The sequence below is a fragment of the Seriola aureovittata genome, chromosome 18, assembly GCF_021018895.1.
Source record: "Seriola aureovittata isolate HTS-2021-v1 ecotype China chromosome 18, ASM2101889v1, whole genome shotgun sequence".
NCBI classification, from domain to species: Eukaryota; Metazoa; Chordata; class Actinopteri; order Carangiformes; family Carangidae; genus Seriola; species Seriola aureovittata.
In genome coordinates, this window is record NC_079381.1 from 19,791,078 (window position 1) to 19,812,659 (window position 21,582).

General features: G+C 41.7%; 1 protein-coding gene across 1 annotated transcript; it reads left to right on the forward strand.

The window, feature by feature from the left end:
* Nucleotides 1-341: 341 nt before the first annotated feature.
* Nucleotides 342-21,507, forward strand: tnfrsfa (tumor necrosis factor receptor superfamily, member a). Its single transcript, XM_056403695.1, has 10 exons — nucleotides 342-652; nucleotides 10,506-10,677; nucleotides 12,685-12,816; nucleotides 16,910-17,021; nucleotides 17,399-17,535; nucleotides 17,632-17,733; nucleotides 17,824-17,870; nucleotides 17,961-18,239; nucleotides 18,331-18,367; nucleotides 18,940-21,507. Exons 1-10 carry the CDS (start codon nucleotides 620-622, stop codon nucleotides 19,239-19,241), a joined length of 1,353 nt encoding a protein of 450 aa, XP_056259670.1. The 5' UTR covers nucleotides 342-619; the 3' UTR covers nucleotides 19,242-21,507.
* The last annotated feature ends 75 nt before the right edge of the window (nucleotides 21,508-21,582 follow it).

Genomic DNA, 21,582 nt, shown 5'->3' on the forward strand with positions numbered 1-21,582 from the left:
ACATAATGTAATCATTGCACCTAGTCAAAAGTGATTACTGATGTATTTAAATAGGAGTAAACAGATGATTGTGTCTGAAAACTAAATTATTCCAACTTTATGGGCAACAGTGTATATGTATATAATATTTTGTTTTTTATTCTAATCTTATCAGATGTTTAAACTCTTATTTTGCAAAGTAACCATTTAGTATAGAGTAAAAAATGACACTACAGAGGAATAAAGTAGCAGAAATACTCGAGTAAATTATCAAAATTGTTTTAAAGTACAGTACAATGCTGCTTGATTGTTATTCAATGAGGAGCGTTGTGATTGGCTCATGGGTTGTCTGACGTCACGCACAGCTCTCGGAGCTGGGAGAGAGGAAAAAAAAAAAAAAAAAAAAGTCTCAACTGGCTCAGACCGCGTCTCTCTCTTGTCCCAGAAAAGGTCCGTAAAGTTTTGTCACCGAGGAGAGCGACCCCATGTAAGAAACCGGATGACGGATAGCTTCAAAGCTGGATTTGCGTGGCTGCTTTCTTTTTCGCTGTAACTGCGGGTTTGCAGAGACTTCAGGCCGGTGGTTTTTCAACGCGAAGTCCAAGTCTCCGGGATCGCCTCTCATCTCGAAGTTCCCAAGATGAACTTCGGTCCGGTGCTCGGGAAACTTTCTGTAAGTAAACGCGACAAATAATAAGCTCTTGAATACTCACGCGCTTGAATATATATCGCTCTGTGTGTAATTAGTATCATCTATTAAGATTATGTGTATTTGGTGAACCTCCGTTAATGGTTTAAATATGCTATTAACTTCAGATAGCCTCTTATTGTGTCGCGCTCTCGGCGCTACAGCAGCACAGTTCAGTTATTTAGTTAGTGATATACAGTAACGCATTGATTCAGACCGTCGCTGTGGCTGCAGGAGACCTTTGATAACATGAATACACACTGTTTCATGAAGTTGAGTAATAGACCAGAACAAACTTTTGGGGGGGGGAGAAGCTGCGCTGTGACATGGGAGCAGAAATCACGACCAGGCCTGTGAACTTGTGTGAGGAGATGAAACAAGCCCGTTCATTGTCCCGCAAGAGGAAGCAACACTGTGTTTGTTGTTGTTGTTGATCAAAGTGTTTATTTCTGTAGAGAGTTCTGTGCTCATCTGAAGATTGTTGGCTCCGGTTTCTGGTTTCTGTGCTCAGGTCAGTTCAGTACAGTACATGTGCTGTATCATTCACTCAACCCAATCCCCTCCACCCCTCCCCTCCTCTGCTTCTTCCTCCAACATTACAGCCACCATCTGTGTTGGACATCATGTGGTCATATTGTTCAGACATTCAGCATATGATGGCTCCTGGTCTGTCACAGCGGATGTAGCTGGCCCTATAGGCTCTATTAATAAGTGCAGTGAAGCCATGGCCTGCTGCGGAGTGCGCTCCTGCTCCAACAGGCTTTAAATCAAATTGTGTGCAGAGAGTGTGAGAACCACAGGTTTCTGTAACATGTCTGAAGCTGTAATCAGTTTCACCCCTAAAAAGCCAAGAATCCACCTTTGCCAGTTAGTCAATTAAAACCACAGAGTCTCTCAAAAGTTTTTCCATCTAAGTTTATTCCACTCTCGAACCTTCACAGAGACGTCTTTTCATTCCTGGCCTGTTGTTTTTTCCAACTGTGCTGCACCAAAGCCTGACACCATGAATCCCGTAAGCTCACTGTAACGCCTTAAAGTGTAACCATTTATTAACACCGCTTTGTGTTTCCAGGGAGGTGAAGTGCTTAAAGCTCAGTCATATATTTTGCATTAATCCAAAGATCCTGATACTGTGACAAAGATGCAGAAAATGAATCAGAGTTCTTAGTTACCGCAGTTTGGCGTTTCATCACAGACGCCTCCTGTCGACTCCGCTCACTTTAAATACAGTCGTTAAAGTAAATGTAACATCTGCTGATGTGCCTGGAGCTTTAGTGTTTGTTTTCTGCATTGTCTGATCTGTGTTTTAAGTCATGCAGTGTTCCATTACTGAAATCAGATTTACTTCTCCGGGTGGCAAAGTCAATGTTTATCTCTTTTGTAAACCACAGTACATTCTGGAGGCCCTGCCAGCAGGCCTTGTTGCTAAGGGACTATGAGGAAACTTCACCCCCCCTACCACCCCCTTCCCCAAACACACACACACACATACACAGAAATACACACACACACACACACACACACACACACACCCCTCCAAATTGGCTTGAGTGTACGTGCCTGGCCGCTCAGTAAACTTCCTGTGTAGAGTACACAGATATGCTGATATTAGTGGCATCAATTTACTTCTTAGAATTGTCATGCCCATGGAAATATACATGAGATTGTAATCTGTGATTGCTTACTGAGCGTCTGGGTGTTGGTTCACACAGGAAATATCCCTCTCTGTCTCTGTGGACAACACAGACAAGGGCAGGACTGACATCTGGGACAAGTGGAGGCCAAACTGTGTCTCTGGGGACTCAACAGTGGTCAACAAATCAGCCGCTCTAAAGTTCCTAATGCTGGTAACTGCTGCTTGCTGCTCTGCATGGTGACCATGTGAACTGTTATAACTGAGCCTGTGGCTCAGAGAAGCTGCATGTACACTGACTGATGCAATGCGGTGCAACCCACTCGCTGTCAGTCAGGTGTTTGTAACAGAGCGGAGACACAGCTAGTGATGTTTTATTGTTAGCGATTGATGGTTGATCAAAGTGCTCCTGCTGCTCCTGCTGCTGTTGTTGTAGTCGTCGTCGTTGTCGTTGTTAAGGTGAGTCACTCCTCAGTTATTAAAGACCTACTGATTCACTTAGGGAGTGCCACCTGTTCAGGTGTTGCCAGTTCACGTCATGCATACCAATGGGGGCAAGTCAGCGCTCACACCTGAACGGTCCGGCCTGAGATAAGTGGGGTTGCGTCAAACATCACCAGATAAACAGATTGACTTCACCCATTTTCATTCTTTCTTCTTCTTCTCCGGCTCATTCTTTGGTCCTGACTGTGATTGCTGAGGAAGTTTTTACTCCCACAGGTTGTTAAGTGTGTGATGTGAGGGAGTTTAAGTCCATAACTCCACCTGTTCCACCGTGGTTGAAGTGTAATGCTCACTGGAAGGAGTGCTTTTCTATGCCAGGCACTGATTTGTGGACATAAGAATAAAGGAGCTAGCTATTTTATTATTTGTGTCCAAGTGTGCAGAGGCGTAGTTTATGAGTGGGTAGAGCTTAGAGCTGAAATAATTTTTGATTAATAGATTCTGATAATCAGTTAATGGTTCCAGTCATATTTCAAAACAAAAATACCAAATGTTCTCTGGTTTCAGCTACTGCGATGCAAAGAGCTGCTGCTTTCTCATTTTGTTTTACATAATTGGAAATGAATATCTTTGGAAACTGGTCTGTTTGTTGCAGATGTTACTGTGGGTTGTGAGAAACTGTGAGGATTTTTTTCACTAATTTTGGACATTGAATATATATATATATATATATATATATATATATATATATATATATACATAATAATTGTTATTTGCAACTGTAGTAGTGTTTACAAAAGATTTTAGCCACATAACCAGGAGGAAAAAAGTGTATCACAGCAGCAAATTTGAGAATTTCAGTAATTAATCACTATTCCAATAATCAATTCATGATTTCAATCATTTCTCAAACACAAATGCCAAACATTTCCTGGTTCCAGCCTCTGAATTGTGAGGATTTGTGATGATGAACTGAATATCTTTGGGGTTTATGACATGAGTTCTCCTTCAGCTTCAGGTAAGTGTGATGAGCATTTTCGTAATTCTTAGACTTTCAGGCCCCAAACATTTAATGCTTTTAATCTAAAGATATTCAAGAGATTAATTGATCATGTTAGTCGCAGAAGTAAAGACGGTGCTATAGACATTTACAGCCCTATCAGAAACACGACATAGCGTGAAAGGAGACTGACATAAGGTTTACATCAGCGCTAAGTCCTCTGACTTCCTGCTCTCCTGGATAAATGAACAGATTATAACACAAGTGTTGAGTCTCAGAACAAACTAAACCTTTGTCCAGAGAGTGGACTTCTGTTTAGAAAGACATAAATCCCACATAAATTCCAGCTATTGATGGTCACTTAAGTCCCTGTTGACCTGCTACACCAGTCACATATTCTACATTTTTGCTGTGATGTGTTTATAGAGAAGCCTATAAACTGTGCTTCATGGGACTTTTTTTTCTCCCCCCTTTTACACAAAGACGAGCTTTAATGGAGCTAATGTGATTGTCTCTAGAGCGAGGTGATGGATTCCTGCACATACTTGAATCTATTAGTCATCCTTTCTTGCTCTTTTCATTCTCTCCCTCCTGGTGTTGTCTTGTGAGTCGCCTCTCTGCCTCTCTGGCTCTCTGCAAAGGGCCTAATCAGAATTTGAAAAGCCCTAAGTTAATAGCCCTCCTGCACACAAATCTCCAAATTCAATTTGTGAATGTTGTTGACAGATTCAGTGTCCTCACGTATCCCTCACTAACGTACTACATGAATCATAGTGACGCCATGTACACGTGAGAGCAGCTGACCACAGAGACCACCTCGCCCTCACAACACAAACAGGCTGGAAAGTGTTTCTCACACTGCACCTGCTTACAACTCTTAAACTCATGGCAGCCTCGTCTCTTTCAGTCATCAAAACAATAAGCGTATTTTCATGTGGTCAGCGCCAGCGTCAGGGTGTCAGTCATATCACCAGCTTGTGGTCAGCTGAGCGACTGCTAGGAAATTCATTAAAACTGTCGTCATCGCTGATTGTTTTTTTGTTGTTTCTCTTCTCTTTTTTTTTCTCGCTGGTATGAAGGTGAATGTTGCCTAACCTGCCTGTGACACACTGTTACACTCGTCTAATCAGTGAAGCATACCTCCTGAGGAAACTCAAGAATTTGTGTCGTGGAGCTGCTGCTTCCCTGAGTTATAAATATCCAGCCTAGCGGATATGTTGTGGGTCTAATCGGGTGCTGGGCCTGTGCTCTGAGGCAGGCTGCTGTGGAGGGAACAGTTTGGAGCTGAACCCTGCATGAAGCCTCTGTATTGTCTCGAGCTTCCTGTGCTCCCTGAGAGGAGGGGGCAGCCGCTTTTCACACGCTCCCACACATACACTGTATGTGTAATTGTGTTCTCTATTGTGTGTCTGTGCGTGTACTCGTCACTCTGCGTGCAGTGTTTTGTCGCTCAACAGTATGTTAACACTTTCTTGTCTGGCCGCTTTAAGCCTGCGCCGGGTGTCACTCTCTCTTCATCTCCGACCGTTCAGCTTCATAATGATGAATGTGTCCCAGCTCAGCTGAGCTCTGGATGTATTTACAGTTTGTAGCGACGTGTCAGACGCCTTTCGCTTGACATAAGCTGGGTTGTACTTGTCTTAGTCATCTAACACAAAATGTCAGTGTAATTTATCACTCAAGGAAAGTCATGCATGGTCACCCCACCCCCCGCCCCCACCTCCAGTGAGTGCCAGGGTTTATCTGTAAAGCAGAGCTCAGAGCGCCTTCACTGCCCCGTCAAGGTCAGCTCAGAGGATATACCATACATATTGCATATTGAATTAAAGTTTAATTCAGGACAAATTGTACTTGATTTGTCATCTTAAATAATAAGTTGGTTAAATTAGAATTGCATTAAAAATCCAATGCTAAACTTGGACATTAGTTTTCGCTGATAAACTAATGATATTACAGATGACGACTGATGTAGGATTTCGTCTCTGTTCTGTTCTGAAAACCATATTTTCATTTCATTATCTGAGTTTCTTCAGGTCATAGAGCCATCCGTCCTCATAATAGCATAAATTAGATCACTGAACAGTTATGGGTAGTTAATGGTGAATATCATAAAATATCAACCCAAGCTATTTGCGGCTTTGAAAAGACCAGTCAAGCATAAAACACAGAATTAACTGTAATAGAGCAAAAATGGTTGAGTTGATTAATCAATTAACTGATTAAAAATAATCTGCAACAATTTTGATGATCAGTTATTGCACATTCTCACTTTCCAATAATAACTTTAGGTTTTGGAGTTTTGCTCATACAAGAAAAAAAAAAAACTTGTGGAAGGCGTTTGTAACTTTTTATAGACTTTTTTATTTTATACGCAAAAGTGTTTATCGATTAATCAGAAAAGAGGTATTGACGATAACGATGATATCTAAAAAAAAAAAAAAAAAGAAATATCGTATATTGTGTTAATGATACACGTGATAATATGGTGATCTTTTGTTAATCTAGTCGCCTCTTCACTAAACATGAAGTGTAATTGTTTTTTTTTGTTTGTACAGTTACAGTCACAGACTCTCTCTCCACCTCCCTACACTCCCATTAAACATATTCTGCTTCTTTTTTCCCCCCAAACTTTCAGATAGAAACAACAATGAGATTGTTATCATGAATACGTTCGGTCACGATGCTCGTGTATTATAAATATAATATCATGACGCCCGTAATCAGAAATTGTATAAGGATTGGTTACAATCAGATAAGACAGTGTAGCAGATGTGTCTTGTCTTTTGCACCGAGAAGGTCAGACAAGCAGAAAACAAAAAAGTGACTAAGTAACTGCAGATGCTGTCACTTCAGTTATGAGGTGGAGGGGGTTTCTCTGTTGCGGTTGTGGGAGTTGATGGAGGTTTCTGATAAAGATTAAACTGTGTCGTGGTCAGGGGAAGACGCATGTCACTGACGTTTCCACCGAATGTAACGTGCTGCAAATCAGCAGCTGCGGCAAAACATGTTTGTTCCATCCTGCACCCTGTCATGTGCTGGAGGCCTTAAATATCAACAAGGGTAAAATGGCTAAATTCCTCAGTGCAGCATGGAAATAGAGTAGTACTGGTCAGTAATCAGTGTTAGTTTACGTGATTGATGACTCAGACCCTTCAGCTTTAATCAGATGAACTGATTAAGTTGTTCAATCAACAAATGACTGTACAGTAGGCGACACTCAAAACTGGATTAAACTTATTGTGCAAAGTGACAACTACAGCTTTTCAATTGGTTTTCTATAGACTACGTTGATAAAAAATCATGTGATAATCGGTCTTTTCATATTTATTAATCTCACATCCTCAATGTACGGAGATATTCTCTTAAATTTAAACTTCTCTTAGAGCTCCCGTCTCTCTGTCATGTTGTCGGAGAACGCGGTACGACCACGATAGTATCGTAACTGTCACAAATGTCTGACAAACGATGAAAGAAAAGGAGCGGCTAATGAGAAAAGCATGACATGGAGAGTCAGGTCCTACTCCGGATCCAGGAGTATAATGAGGTGCATCATGTCTGTCCTTATCAGTTGGCTATGATTGAAATCATCTGTCTGATATGAAATGAAGAATCTCCCTTGGTGTGTGTGTGTGTGTGTGTGTGTGTGTGTGTGTGTGTGTGTGTGTGTGGGTGTGTGTGTGCAAGAGTTCATTGCATTTTCTGTTTTCTGTTTCTGCCCCCTTCTTTTCTTTTTTTTTAATATATAATGGAGCTCACTGTAATTCCCTCAGGGATATGGAGTGATCACAGCCCCCTAAATGGCCCATTGATAACCTAGGTCAACTGAAAGGATGTCCTGTCATTTAGTCACAAATGCATTCTCAGTGTAAATGGCATGTGAAGAGTTTGTGCCAAGGCCATTTGGAAGAACCCGGAGTGTTTAGAGGAAGTGGAGGGAAGCTACTGTTGTCAGATAAACAGAAGGTCTCATTATTTTATTGTAACTTTTATTAGTTTAACTTGCATCCACACAAGCGGAGCACTAACCTATCGTACACACGGGCTGAAAGCACGACAATAGGACTCTGTTTTACCAAGTAATCTGCAGCCCGGCCCACTCATTGTACAGAGGATAGAGAGGACTGTGAAGTGGACTGAGCCACTCCAGCCAGAGGTTGGAGAGTTTCCAGGGATTGTGGGTTTGGAGGGCTCTCTGCACTGAGGTTACGGTTTCTCCAGCTTTCCTTCTTTGCTTGGTTATGGAGGTAAAACTAAGCCACATTGCGGCTGCCCATAGCGTTTATGTACACACTGTTTTTGTGCCTATGTAGTTTAGCAGCCTTAGGATATTAGTGTGAACACATGTTGTTGGCCTTGTTTGTTTTCCCTGGGTGCGAGATGGCTGTGTTTGGGGGGAAAAGGCTGGATTCCCTCAGACGGAGCTGACTGCGTTAATTACAAAATAAAAAAGCTGGACGGTTGTTTTGGATTGTTTCAGTGGCACATGGAGAAGTGGTTACACACGAGTGTGACTCTGCTCTCATAAAACAGTCTCTCTTAAAACATTCTCAGTTTCAGTAGCAAATTTTCTTTTCTTCTATTTTAGAGCTGAAACAGTCAATCAACAGAAAATTAGGGAAATTAATCATCAGCTATTTTGATAATCATTATCTATGGATTTTCAAAGGACTCAAAGATGACATGACTAGTTGCGGCTTCTTCAATGTGAGGATTTCCTGCGTTTCTCTGCTTTATTGCGTTGTAAACTTTTTTGGACCGTTGGTGGGAAAAAACAAAACATTTGAAGACGTCGCCATGGTGCTGTGGAAAATGGCGATGGGACATATTTCGCCATTTTCTCGCTTTATCGAGATAAATAATCTGCAGATTAATAGATAATGAAAATAATAATAAACAGCAGTGGCCTTACTTCCCTATGGTAAAATAAGATTGGATTTTCTGTGAGTTAACCTTCAACTGCAGAGCGCAGCAGGTTAGCTGCTGCGGCCGTCTGCACCTGGGAATGTTTTGAATAACAGACCCTGAAATGAACAAAGACTGGAAATGATGTAATCTCTACGCTCTCTATGCATCTTCACTGTCAGAGAATCACACAGGTTTTGACTTTAAATGATTTATTACAATACTTTATGGGGGGTATTGATTGATATTTCACATTCTCCCTCTGCACTGTAGAAGTGTAGGATTACCTCGAGTCCAGCTCATTCTTTCCCAGTTGTCTTTTTTTTCCCCATCCTTTCTTTCCACTGCTTCGTCGTGCACATGTGCTCGTACGCAGATTTTTCTCTCTTGCCTTTTTCACACGGCCTTCTACTTACTCTTTCCCCAGTTCCATGTCTCTGCTTCCCCCACCCTGCAGTCATACACATAGTGTATTCAAGTCTAAAGACTCACCCATGCAAGCTGTTAGTCTCCCCCCCCCCCTCGCTCTCATTTTATCTCCCTCCTCTTTCCTTCTCTCCTCTGCCTCCCCCCCACCCCCCACCCCAGAATGTTTGGATAGATCTAAATGGTGTGATTGTGACTGCTCTGCCGGCCGTCTGCCCCTCCACGTCTGCCTCTTAGCGTCTTTGGAAAGTCTGACGTGAGCAGAGGGAGAGGAAGAAGGGAAAAGGCAGAGAGCGCGAGAAAGAGAGAGAGAGAGAGAGAGAGAGAGGAAAGTTCTTTTGAGCAACAAGGCATGGCGGCCCTCCAGAGAGCCGAGTCTAGCGTCAGGAGTCGGCCTCAGCTCCAGCCTGTCCCTCCTCCTCTACCTCAGTCTGTGTACTCTCAGTCTTTCTTCCTCTCATTCTCCCACACTTGTCTTTTTAGACTAGAACATCCCACCTTCAACTTGCCGTCTACAATTTCTCACTTTTAATCGACCCTCCCGCCTTCTCTTTCTCCCTCTCAACCTGGCCCGCTCCACCCTAACCTGTTCCTTTCTCTCCTGGCCTTGTGAAGGTGGGGAGCGGTTGGGGTGGAGTGGAGGGTGGAGGGGGGGGCTGGTGCACAGCGGAGACAAAAAATCTCCAAATGTAGGCCTCTCATTTACCCAGGAGGTGTCGCGTTGCGTTTGAGGCGCTTCATGCCGGTGTCGCATGTCGTGGCATTCAAAGAGCCGGGGTTTAAGAATGTGGGTCATTTGAAGTAGAGGCACTAAAGTGTGTTGTTTGCCAGTGAATGGGGCCTTCTCACATTGACATGGTGAAAAGCGTGTGAATAAACACCAGCGCCTGGGGGCCACACTAAAGTGTTCGGCTATATTCTTCTCAGTCCCCCCACCTATACAAGCCTGTTATTATCCGGCACATGAATGGACCTCTGGAATCACATCTGATACGGGCACCGGGCTGCTGTTAGCTGAGATACCTTATCGAACCCTCAGCCCACAGTCGAGGGAAACAGAGTCTCTTCTTTTTCAACCTTTTCCTCATAAGAAAACCAGATCATGGAGTAATTAAGTTTGGTCGCCTGTTGCGCTGCATGTTGCTAGCGTATAGCTCTGCATCCTGCGCACACAGGACTGTGTTGCCTCTAGTTGTGACCAGCTGCATGGCTCCGTTAATTGCTTTCCCACGGCAGATGTTCAGATCAGATGGTTCAAATTAAGTCGTAGATTGCTCACACAAGGTTTCCTATGAAGATAGACTCTCCTCTTTACTGTCCTTCATCTAATGAGTTTGAGTGGGTGGGTCTGTATACTGTGGATACACATAATAATGCAAAGCTTTTGTCTCCTCTCCCCCTCCCTCCCCCCCTCCTTGACTTTGAACATCCAGGTGTTGGTGGTGGCAGCGCTCCTGACTGGGCTCGTGTGTCACGCAGCAGATCCTCCAGCGTCTCAGTGGTCCAGCGACGAGTACAGAAACCTCACCCTACGACGACACAGAACATGTGTGGAGAACCATCAATACCTCCACAAGGGACTCTGCTGCCTCAACTGCCATGCTGGTAAGAGGGATCGCATTAAAGGCCCCATAATTTACACTTTTCAGGTGTTTTAAATTGAAGTGTTGATCCATAAGAATCCATAAGCCTCTCTTCTGATTGGCTGACTTTATTCTGAGTGATCGAATAGAAATCTAGCAGGTAAAACACTCAGAGAAACCAAATCCTGCAAGGTTGGATGGTGGGTCCAGGTGGGCGGGGCTTGGGGCATGTCTGAGAGTGGCGACTGCTTTGTTGTGACATCACAAAGTTACAGGAAGTCCTGACGGCTGGTTTTAAGGCTCAGTGTCTGAATACAGGCTGTGTGCATTTCTCAGTGGACTGAGTATTGATACTTTCACTGTATTAATATAGAACGTAGACCTGAGCTATAATCAAACATCAGAGCTACCATCTACAATAGCATTTTCTGTGAAAAAAAAACAACTAAAGTCAAATGTCAAAACCATAACCTGAACTGTATCCTAAACGAGTTTTGCAAATATTCTCTGCCTGGCCTGGAAAGAAAGCGTAGTGGCCAGGAGCAGAAGGCACGCTGCTCCATCTCAGATCAGATTTACGCTTTTACGAGTGAAGCTGAGGTTCTTTTCAATTCCTGAGTAATTAAAAGTACCAACCGTTTTAAATTTATTATGTAAAGAATTTGATGAGGCTGTTACTAACATTTTTTTTTTTTTTTTTATTTAGCTCAGAACTTATTTAGCCAAAATGCAATTACTGCACACTGATTGGATTATTTCATTTACCATTCTGAATTCTAAGAAATTCTGTTTTATATTTAATCAACTCAGGTTGTGTAATCTTGTTTTTTTCTTTTAAATAAAAGCTCAGACGTGCAGCACCAGTAAATTCCCAACGTTATTAACTAATGCGTAATTTCTAAAACACATGCCACTATCAAATTATGTGTGCATGAGCATTTATTTAAAACCCGGAGGTTGTGTATGTTTGACTTCATACTTACAGCTGTTGTAAATCAACTCAAACAATCAATCGGTCAATCAATTTCTTATATCTAAAAGCTTAATTTACACACAGGACGGAGAAAATCCTTCATGGGAGATAATGATTAGACACTAACAGATAAAACAGAGTGAGTTGTGTGCTTGTGACACTGGGATGCAAAGAAAAATCTTGGAATTTTCTCATTTTTTTATGAATCTGTTTTCTTGCATTCTTGTGATTTGGTCAGTTTTCACCACATGTTTAAAAAAACCCACTGTGACCACTTATTGGAATGTAATGTTAGCTTTTTGCTTCTTTCTGTCAGCATGAACTTTTTATTTAACCAGGCATAATGTTTGTTTGCCTGGCTACACACTGAAAATCAGTTTAAGCCACGCTTAAACCGAGCTAAAACAAACTGTATTACCCCTGGACCGACCACAGCACTGACACTCTGCTTACTGAATATTCAGTGGGTTCAGGCCACAGATGTCTTTGCTGTCTCTTGCATTTTTCCCATTCTCTGCTGTGCCTTTTTTCCATTTGAGCATCAGATAAATCCTGAAAACACATGAGAATCAACTGGTTTCATTCAAGGCACGTGTGAACTGAGGATAAAAATTCTACGCATGACAGTCGACCAGTGGAGGAGGTCACGTAACTGTGTTGTTCAGTGAATCGGTTCATGTCAACCCACCCCCTCCTCCTCCTCCGGTCCCCATGAAATGTGCACTCGAACTTCCTGGAAACCTGTCATCTTGTGTAAAAGAGTGAATCATGTACAAGCAAAGAAAACCTCACAATCCCACCCCTCTGCACTTTTTTATCAAATCAAACGGCCTTTCTCTCCTCAGCTGATGTCCCATTGGTTTACAGTTCAGAGGCTTATAACATCGTCCGATCCCTTTGCTGTGGAATGTCCTGCCCCAACATCCTGTTTCAGCAGGAAACACATCACATTAATGACGTCAAAGATCCACAGCGGCTTCAATTAGCCGCAATAAATTAGTGTATATGTTTATCATTTGAATTGATGTGTGATTGTTGCATTGTTTTTATTTGCAGGAACCTTTGTGCAACAGGCCTGTGAGAGAGACCAAGAGCAAGGGACCTGTCTTCCCTGTGAGCATGGACAGACTTACACAGAGCACTCCAACGGGATGAACCGCTGTCTGCCATGTACCAACTGCCGCTCAGGTAACGTTACTCTCCACGTCTGCACTTGAGTTTTTCATAAAATCATGTTTCATTTTGATTTAATTAGGGAGAATAGATAATATACTGTTTTTATGTTCAACTTTTGACCTGTTAGGCTTCTCTTTTTTTTTGGCTCTTTAATTATTATAGCATTTACTAAGATTTGGCTGTGGAGTTTTACACTGAGGTACATTTGACCAATTAGTAAAAGGAGTCAGACAATGCATTTTATTTATGATAATAGTTTTGAAAAAAAACCCAGGTCTCCTCATATGTCTTGTTTTCTCTCTTTATTCCTTTATTTGGATCCCCATTAGCTTCCACACTGTGGTCTGAATTAACAGTCCAAAACCCAAAGATACTCAATTTCCCATCACAGACGACAGAGAAAACCTCAAAATATTCACATTTTAGAAGCAGGAACCAGCATGTTTTTTTTTGCCATTAGTGTCACATGTTTATTATAGGGGGAGGGGGGTGGGGGGGGGGGGGTCTATCCTCTGTAAATCTTTGTTCATGGACAACTACAATGAGTTTATCGTGTCAGGTTGAAGCAGCTTTGTCCAGTGTGAATGCTGAAAATAACTCCCAGGTGGTTGAAAGAGAAGAAAAACTAACTGAATTGCCCTTTAATTCAATCCATTACCTATTTAAAAAAAAAAAAAAAAAGTTACATAAAAGTCGAGTCTTCTGTAATCCAGTTTGTCAAAGATATATTGTTTGGGAAAGTTGATACCTTTTTGTCTGTGCCCCCTGCCTTTCAGATACACTCCCGAAAATGTGATCTTATGATGTTACACAGAGTCGTGGGGCGTGTCTTTGTTGTTTTGTCTCGTACGCCGAATGTGAGCATGTCTCGGGAGATTTGCTTGTGTGTCTGTCCTACCTGGGTGAACTGGGTGTGGCTGTGTCCCATTGTCTCCCACACTGGGCGTCTTTGTGTCCAGTCAAAGGCTGCAGCCACAGAAAAGAGACTAGTGTTACATAGGATGTGTTTTGTGCTCATTCGTTGCGGTTTTAAGATTAAGCTTTGTGTGTTTTGCTCTAGTTTTAAACTTATTTACCATGCAAAAATAATAGCAGGAAATGTGAATTACGCTTTGAGAAACATCTTATATTGACAAGGCCACTGTTGATTGCATGAATCCTTTTATAGAGTCAGGTGGAGCTTCGCCTTGTTGAAGTTTAGGTCATGGTTTCGTGTGTTGTCTCTCTTAAGCAAAGCCTTAGGATGAATGTTGTGGAGAGTGTTGTTGATTCAGATGAAATGACCTGCATCATTTTCTTAGACCAGACAGGAAGTAGAGACAAAAAGGTGTTCACATTCAGTTTGGACTGAACAGATGTTTCTCTGCCCCACCCTCTCCGCCCCCAGCATTCAGACTTATACAAAGCACCTGCCAATTTAATAGAAATAACAGATTTAGTTAATTATTGTGCGTTCTTCAAACACCAGCTGCCTCACAGGCAGCTGAGTGTTGAATTGTTGCCAATTCTTAATGTTTGTGTTTTTTTTTGGGTTTACCCTGACTCACTTCCTATTTGAGGCTTTGTTGCATGTGTTACCTCCAGTTAGCGCTGAGCATAATTATGTAACAAAACTGAAAAGAATTATTTCTCACTGCACTGAGTTACAACAGCATTTCCTCTGTATAACAGGCGCTCGGCACGGTCTGTGTCCCACATGGCGTATCTTCCATGTAAAAAGCAGGGAGGAAGCAGGGAGCGCTGCGTTGGCTCCACTGGTGATAAAACAAACACAACAACAGAACTTGATTTCTAGCTTGATCGAATTAACTTAATGGCAAACAAATGTAGCAAAATGGAGGCTTTTAAGTCACTGAACAATGTCAGCATGTTTAAAGTCCACCAATGCCAACTTTGTATAGCTACTATTGTAACTTGCCTCTCAAATTTTTTTTCTTGCAAGGAACATTTTTATATATCAATACTATCATTGTAAGAAACTTCAAAAAATTCAAACCATGAACCATTTTAAAATATTTTAATATGACATATTTTCTCAGTAAATCAGCAGTTATTTGTTATGAAAGTGTCCCATGAGTGTTCACACCCCTTCATTGGAAATTAACTAAACAACCCTCAAGGGAAAATGTTTTTTATTGGAAAACTGATAAAATTTTGATTATTATATGTCAGTAAAATGATAACAAAATCCACTGTTCCAATCACTTGACATCACATAACTGCCTTTATAAACTCAGTGGTCTCGGTGCGGCAGGGCCTTCTTAAATTAAGTATTAAATTAATTATAATACTGTATATACTGTATAAATATTGTTAGTTTCCTGAAGCCCCGCTGCTTCATCTCTGTCAAACAAATAACAACCTTCACTGATTCAGAGGGGTCAGTGTTACAAATTGTGATTGGCCAGTGAGCCCGGATCACGCTCTCATGCACACCCCAAATGACAGGCACACGGAGAGGGCTGGTAAAGAGACTGACAGCGGCATTAAACACTGTATGGATTTTTGGGAGCCCACTGGCCCACATATGTGTTGGGCTCTTCTCCCAGTGGTCCCAACTGTCAGTTTTACTGTTTTCAATGTGTTTGTGAGAGAGAGAGAGAGAGAAAAAACATTTTTCTAAATCAATATGTGTCAGCCCACGACAAATAAATCAATGTATGGGAAACACTGGTTTATATCCATATAATCCAAGTTGTTGCATGTATGTTGTCGCTCCATATATAGTCTTGCATCACAGGACTATAAATTGCAGCAGTGATATCTACAAGCCCAATCTACCCAACTGCATTAGGTTTCATTATGATCATTAAACTGATAATCACTAATGATTATTGACAGGACAGACAAAAGGAATTCAGTGTGGAGACTCAGAGAGGAGTCTTTACTCTTAACTTTAAGTCTTTGTGTTGGATGGGATCAGTAAAGTTCATGTCGTATTCAACTTCAGATGTACAGACAGAGGAAACTGAATTATTCCCCATCAAATACGCAGATCTTTTCAGTTCATTAGCAACATGCTTATGACACCTTCTCGACAGCGTCCTGAAGATGGTAATAAAGTGTTTGCCAGCTGATTACTCACTGAACTTTGTATCTTTGGCAAAGTTGTAATTGTCATCTGTGGAAAAGTTGACGTGACGCGTGTCCTCATTTAGGTGAATCCAGTCATAAATTTGCTATTCCATAAGAGTTCTTTAAAAACTCACTGAAATGAGCTGAATTGTGTGAATACAAGAGGATGTATTAATGCGGATGATTAGAGGATAGTAAGAGAGTGCTCACACTTTGCTACCAAACCAACCTTACACTGCAATTTTTCCTTAATTGGCAAGTATGGACATCAGATTCCTGTGAAAGGTCGTCCTGTGGAGGTGGACGACTGCTTTATTATTAATCTTGATTGTATCTTCAAGGCCAGGACTTATGTCTTTTAGGTCTCAATTTAATAAATGCACCATGCCTCTCCATCCCTCATTATACTGTTAAAATGAGGCAAAATGTATCTAATAAGACGACAAAATTGGGAACTCAATTATCTAACTTTTTTGGCAAAAGATTTCCACGGAATTGCTAACGGCCTACAAGTTGTCTGAAAAGTCCACCATGTTCTCTCTCATTTAAACACATGCCAGTGGTCACAGGTTTAATATGAGTTTACGTCACAAAGTTAGAGGAAGTTGCAAACTCCGAACAGGTCACACACTCTGTGTTGACCAGTAATTTGTTTTTCTCTTTAGCTGATCACAGATGTGTGGGGGGCCACTACTTTACATTTAGGAATCCAGGGGCTGGTATGCTGTGGTTGAAACCTGGCTCTCTGCCAGTGTGCCTCTTTTATCTTAATGCCTTTAATATTGTAATTCAATACATACCATCTCATAGGTTCTTCAAGTACAAAATGCCTTCTGTCCGTCTGTGTATCAGTTGCTAAAAATGATTTTATTACATCACATTGCTTCATATCTCTCTGTGTATTTAAGGTTTGAGTAGATTGGTCCCCTGTTTATCTATTTAATCAGATTTGATTTATGTCCCTGGCCCTCATTGTTATGATATTTATTTATGGTGTGTCCGCTGTTTTATCTTTTCCAACTATTCACAGATGAGATTGAAACTACATCCTGCACCACGACTACAGACACCAAGTGCCAGTGCAAACCGGGGACCTTCTGTGTGCCGGATCAGGCCTGTGAAGTCTGCAAACGTTGTGCCAAGTGAGTCTGATTTTCTTCTTTTTACTTTGTACTGACCCACAATGTCACTGAGTTTCTACCTTAAAGGGGAACTCTGTTCAGTGGTACACATCAAAGTCTGTTTACAGGTGTAAGGGAGTAGTGGTGCATGTGTGGAAAAAAGATGAATAACGCGGTGGCTACAGAGGGAGCAGCTGGTCTGATGAACTGATATAGGCTGAGGCTGAAGACTACAAGCTGAGCAGACCTCTGTAGCCCGCCCCTCACCTCTACTTGAGGCTGGTGGCTCAAGGCTACATTAGCTACTACAAGCATAGCAGACCAGGTGATGCTGTGCTTTTTATGTTTGAATATCACTGGATATTTATTTATTTATTTATTTTTCTATAAAATTGCAGGTGTAAACCGGGGGAGGAGGAGGTGAGGAAGTGCACCCCCTTTTCTAACACGGTGTGTCGAAAACGGGATCCGTCCCCTACTGAAACCTCCCTGAAATCCGCCCCCACACCAACACCTCCCTCTTCAGTGGACATTGGTAACATAGAACGCTGTTTTACGCAAAACACACAGCTTCAAATTATTGCACCTAATTTTAATCACACTGATTTATTTCTGGGTTTGTTTTTTTCAGCTATTCCTATATGTATTTTTCTGGCCATCATCATCCTCATTTCTCTCGTTGGACTGGCTGTGTGGTGGTTCGTGTTCAAGCAGCGTTCATGTGAAATACCATGTAAGTTGAAATCATGTCCTGTGCAGCTTTGCATTGCAGTTACTCTTATTAAGGATGGGTTCCTAATGCTGTGTTTCTGCTTTCAAACAGGTTCAAAGAGCCATTGTGATTCCAGTGAAATTGTGAAGATTCCTATTGTAAGTTTTTTGTTTTGTTTTGTGTTTATTTTCTGTCACACTGTGTACGATATGTCAATGTTTTCCATCCTCTACCTTTGTTCTGGGCAGGATGAGAGTGGAGCCACGGCGGAGGAGAGACAGAATAACCAGAATGCAGGTCTGGAGGGCGAGGAGTCCCGTCCGGAGTCACGACCACTGCTGCAGGAGACCCAGGCTGGGATAACCAAGTCTCCTCCCCTCGAGGATGAGGACCGAGGACTAGGGGACAGTTTGCCCAACACCACTAGCTCGTCTCAGACCAGCCTGTCGGCCCTGCCCACAGCAGCTTCCTCTGGTAACACCCCACACCAGAGCCCCAGCGCCTTCAGACTGCCGCCTGCAGACATGGTGAGGGGGAGAAGATAGAAAACACCAGAAAGATTGTTTCTGTTAAATTCTGTTATTTCATTTTACATGTGTATTTTCTCTCATGTTACAGGATGATCCTCTGAGACATCGACTGGTGCCACTACAAGGTGAGATTGCTGCAGTGGGAGGGGAGTGGGAGGGGAGTGGGAGGGGAGTGGGGGGGGGGGGGTTTCTACTCCCGAGAAACATTTCTTACTCATTTCATGAAGCTATTTTTCATGACATTTGATTTGCCCTAAAAGGCTGCAAGCTATGCGCAGAAAACCACACAGTTTGCTGTAGTTCATGTCAGTCCACAGGGAAGTCAAATAAACATTATCTCCTCAAAATCTCACATTAGCTGCCTGATAGATTAATAATCTCATGACGGTCAGGCCATATCTGAGCCTTCGGGGGTTTGGAACATGCTGTCTCTTTTTCTCATGCTAAATTAAAAAAGACATGGCTCAACAGCTTTGTTTGAGCCTCTGTTAAAAATTTTTATGTATGTATCCCCCGAAGGAAAATGTACCGACATGTGCTGAATGTCCTGAAACTCGTGTAGAAACAATGTGTATGTTGTTTCCACATGAGGTTTTTAAAGCCTCTAACGTAGACGCGACGGTTAACTTGGACAAACATTCATCCAGATTTCATGGTGTAGGCAACTAAACGTGCCTATTTATCTGTGTTTTTGAAGGGTCCGAAAAATCCCTGAAGAAGAGCTTTGATTTGTTCGACGAGTACCTGGACGTGCGGATCCATAACAAGTTCTTCAGGTTGATTGGAGTCAGCGACAATCACATCCGGATCGCAGAAAACGGCACCCCCAGTGACAAAGTTTATGAACTGCTGAAGAGCTGGATGCAGAGGCGTGGACTAAAAGCCGACATCAACGACCTGTTGGACGCTTTGCTCAGTATGGACCAGCGGCGCTCGGCCGAGAGCATCGCCTCCTTAGCCCTGCAGAAAGGCTACTACAAGCACGCAGACACGCCCTGAAAGCTGAAGGAACAGGGGCCGCAGGTGAATAAAATGCAGCACGAGAAAAACTTAATAAAGCACATAGATGCAGTCAGTGGACACTGTGTCTCACGAACAGGCTTACCTCTTTGTGGCTGACCGGCCATGTATTCAAAAGCCAGTAGTTTTAAAAAAAGAAAAAAAAAGAAAAACACAAAAAGGGGAAGGTCAAGTCGTATTGATCAGTGCTCTGAGGATGTTGACTATCTGCCAAATACTGAGGTGTAATAATGAACACGAAGAAGAGAAGTTTTGTGGTCAAATTCAACAGCGTTACCACCAAAGACGACCATTAAAATGTGTGTTTTGTTTGTTTTGGTTTTTTTTTTTTTTTTTTTTAAAAGAGCAGGAGAAACGTGAAGGTGTCAACTTCCACAGGCAGAAACAGCTGCAAGTTTCAGCCTCTAATGAAGCGACATGCAGCCAAATACTGAAAGCTTCGATGTCTCTGGGCGGGTGTCACGCACCTCTACCCAGATCGTAGTGCACCACCTAGAGACAAGGATATACACTGGTTTGTAGGAGTGGCATTAGCTATGTCACTAATACTGTGCCTCTTTGATGCACTGACCTCTGGCACATGTAGGATTTTAAAACTACAGTCATGCTATGTTTGTTTTTTTTTTTTTATTGTTTAGATCTCGGCTTCTCTGAAACCGTATGTAACAGTCCATGAGCATTTTCTCGACTAATGATAGGAAAATATTGTTATGGCAACAGTTAACGTTACTAATCATAAACTTTACCTCTTCAATGCCATCTGAAAATCTAAATTTACTTTTCTTTTTTTTTCATGTCCATGTCAGATTTCTTCCGATCAAGTCACGTTGTAAAGATGTTTTTCGTCCAGTCTTTTAAATGTTCAGTGTTACGACTCATACATCGACATTGGAGAAGGAATTTCACAAGCTGTTTCTGTTAGCTGTTTATAGTTTAGTAAAAATGTTTCCACAATGTTTTCAAGCAAATTGGAAAACTTCAAAGGTTGTTTTATTTATTAATATATTTATTGTAATGAATAATAATTATCTTTTATTATTTATATCATTGCCAAAAGCGACCCTGGAGAACAAGCACACTGTCTGTTTGTGTGGTGATGATGTTTTAGCTACAGGGCAAAATGACTGACATCAAAATGTTTCAAGGTGTGGGTGAAAGTTGTAGTAGCGTTTTTGTTGAAAACTCTGTCCCCGCTCGCTGCGCTGCGTTCAGCGCGACACAGTCGATTTGTCAGCGTTACATGTGCCATTTCTTCACAAATGAGTTTCCATTTAGGCGACATTCGTCACGGTGTCGGAGGTTATTTTTTTGTTTTGTTTTTTTTTTCTCGATGCTGAGAGCAGAATGTGTCAAATTGGAGCTGGAATGAAATCAGTCTCAGAAAATGTTTTAGTCCACCGACTGACCGAATAGTCCTTCAGTACATGTCGGTGGTGACTTGAGGTGCAGGTACGCATTGCTTTGTCTTAGTTAGACGAGATGAAGGAAATCTTTTCTGGATTTAAAAAGAAGCTCAGATTTATTTCCCCCAAATTCCTTCCCATGTACATATAAATGTCCAGAGAGCATTGAAGCCTCACAATATGCATATGTAGTTTATATGCAGCACTTTTAACAAACCAACATGACTATAGTGAGGTATGAAGTTATTGAGGACAGCAGAACATGCAAACCAGAGCGGTTGCTGTTGATGTTGTGACGTTGTAAGGTAGAATTTGCCCGTTCTCCTGCAGTCTCTGATGTATAAAGTGAAGAGTTACAGAGTTATATATTATTGCTGAAGAGTGATGCTACAGTGCTGGCACTGCCATCTACTGACAGACAATGAAAATACAGCCTGCATCAATTTCTAGGGACCCTATACACTTGCTTTCTCACTCAACATTCTCACTTTTTAATTTTTTTTTTTTTTTTTTTTTTTATCTCATCCATTTCTCAGCTCATAGCCTTTTATCTGTCCTGCCTCTCCTGCAGTAGCGTAGCATTGAATAGGCTTCGTGTGAGTGTATGTCTCTTTTTTCTTTTTTTTAATATACTTTCTGTGTTTTTACCTTTTACATATTTCATTGCAAGTCCTAAGTTGTTCAATTAACTTCCCTTGTGTAAAAACTTTCTATTGAGCGTTACCGTTAAGCCATTTCCCCCCTTAGTTATTGTTTGCTTGTCAAGGATTTCAGATTTAAATTATGCAAATACAACAAAAGCTGTTTTTATGTCAATTTCAAATAAATGTTTTGTACAGATACTTTTGTTTGAGTTGTTTGAAATTACTGATGTTTTCACCTGTAAAAACGTCCAGGGTTGTGCAGATCAAACATTT

Bases quoted from the DNA above. Each gene is read 5' to 3' on its own strand.
- tnfrsfa (XM_056403695.1), top strand. From the start codon at position 620: ATGAACTTCGGTCCGGTGCTCGGGAAACTTTCT. The intron at 12,817-16,909 runs GTAACGTTACTC...AACTATTCACAG, and splicing joins ATGTACCAACTGCCGCTCAG to ATGAGATTGAAACTACATCC. The intron at 17,536-17,631 runs GTAACATAGAAC...TGTTTTTTTCAG, and splicing joins TCCCTCTTCAGTGGACATTG to CTATTCCTATATGTATTTTT.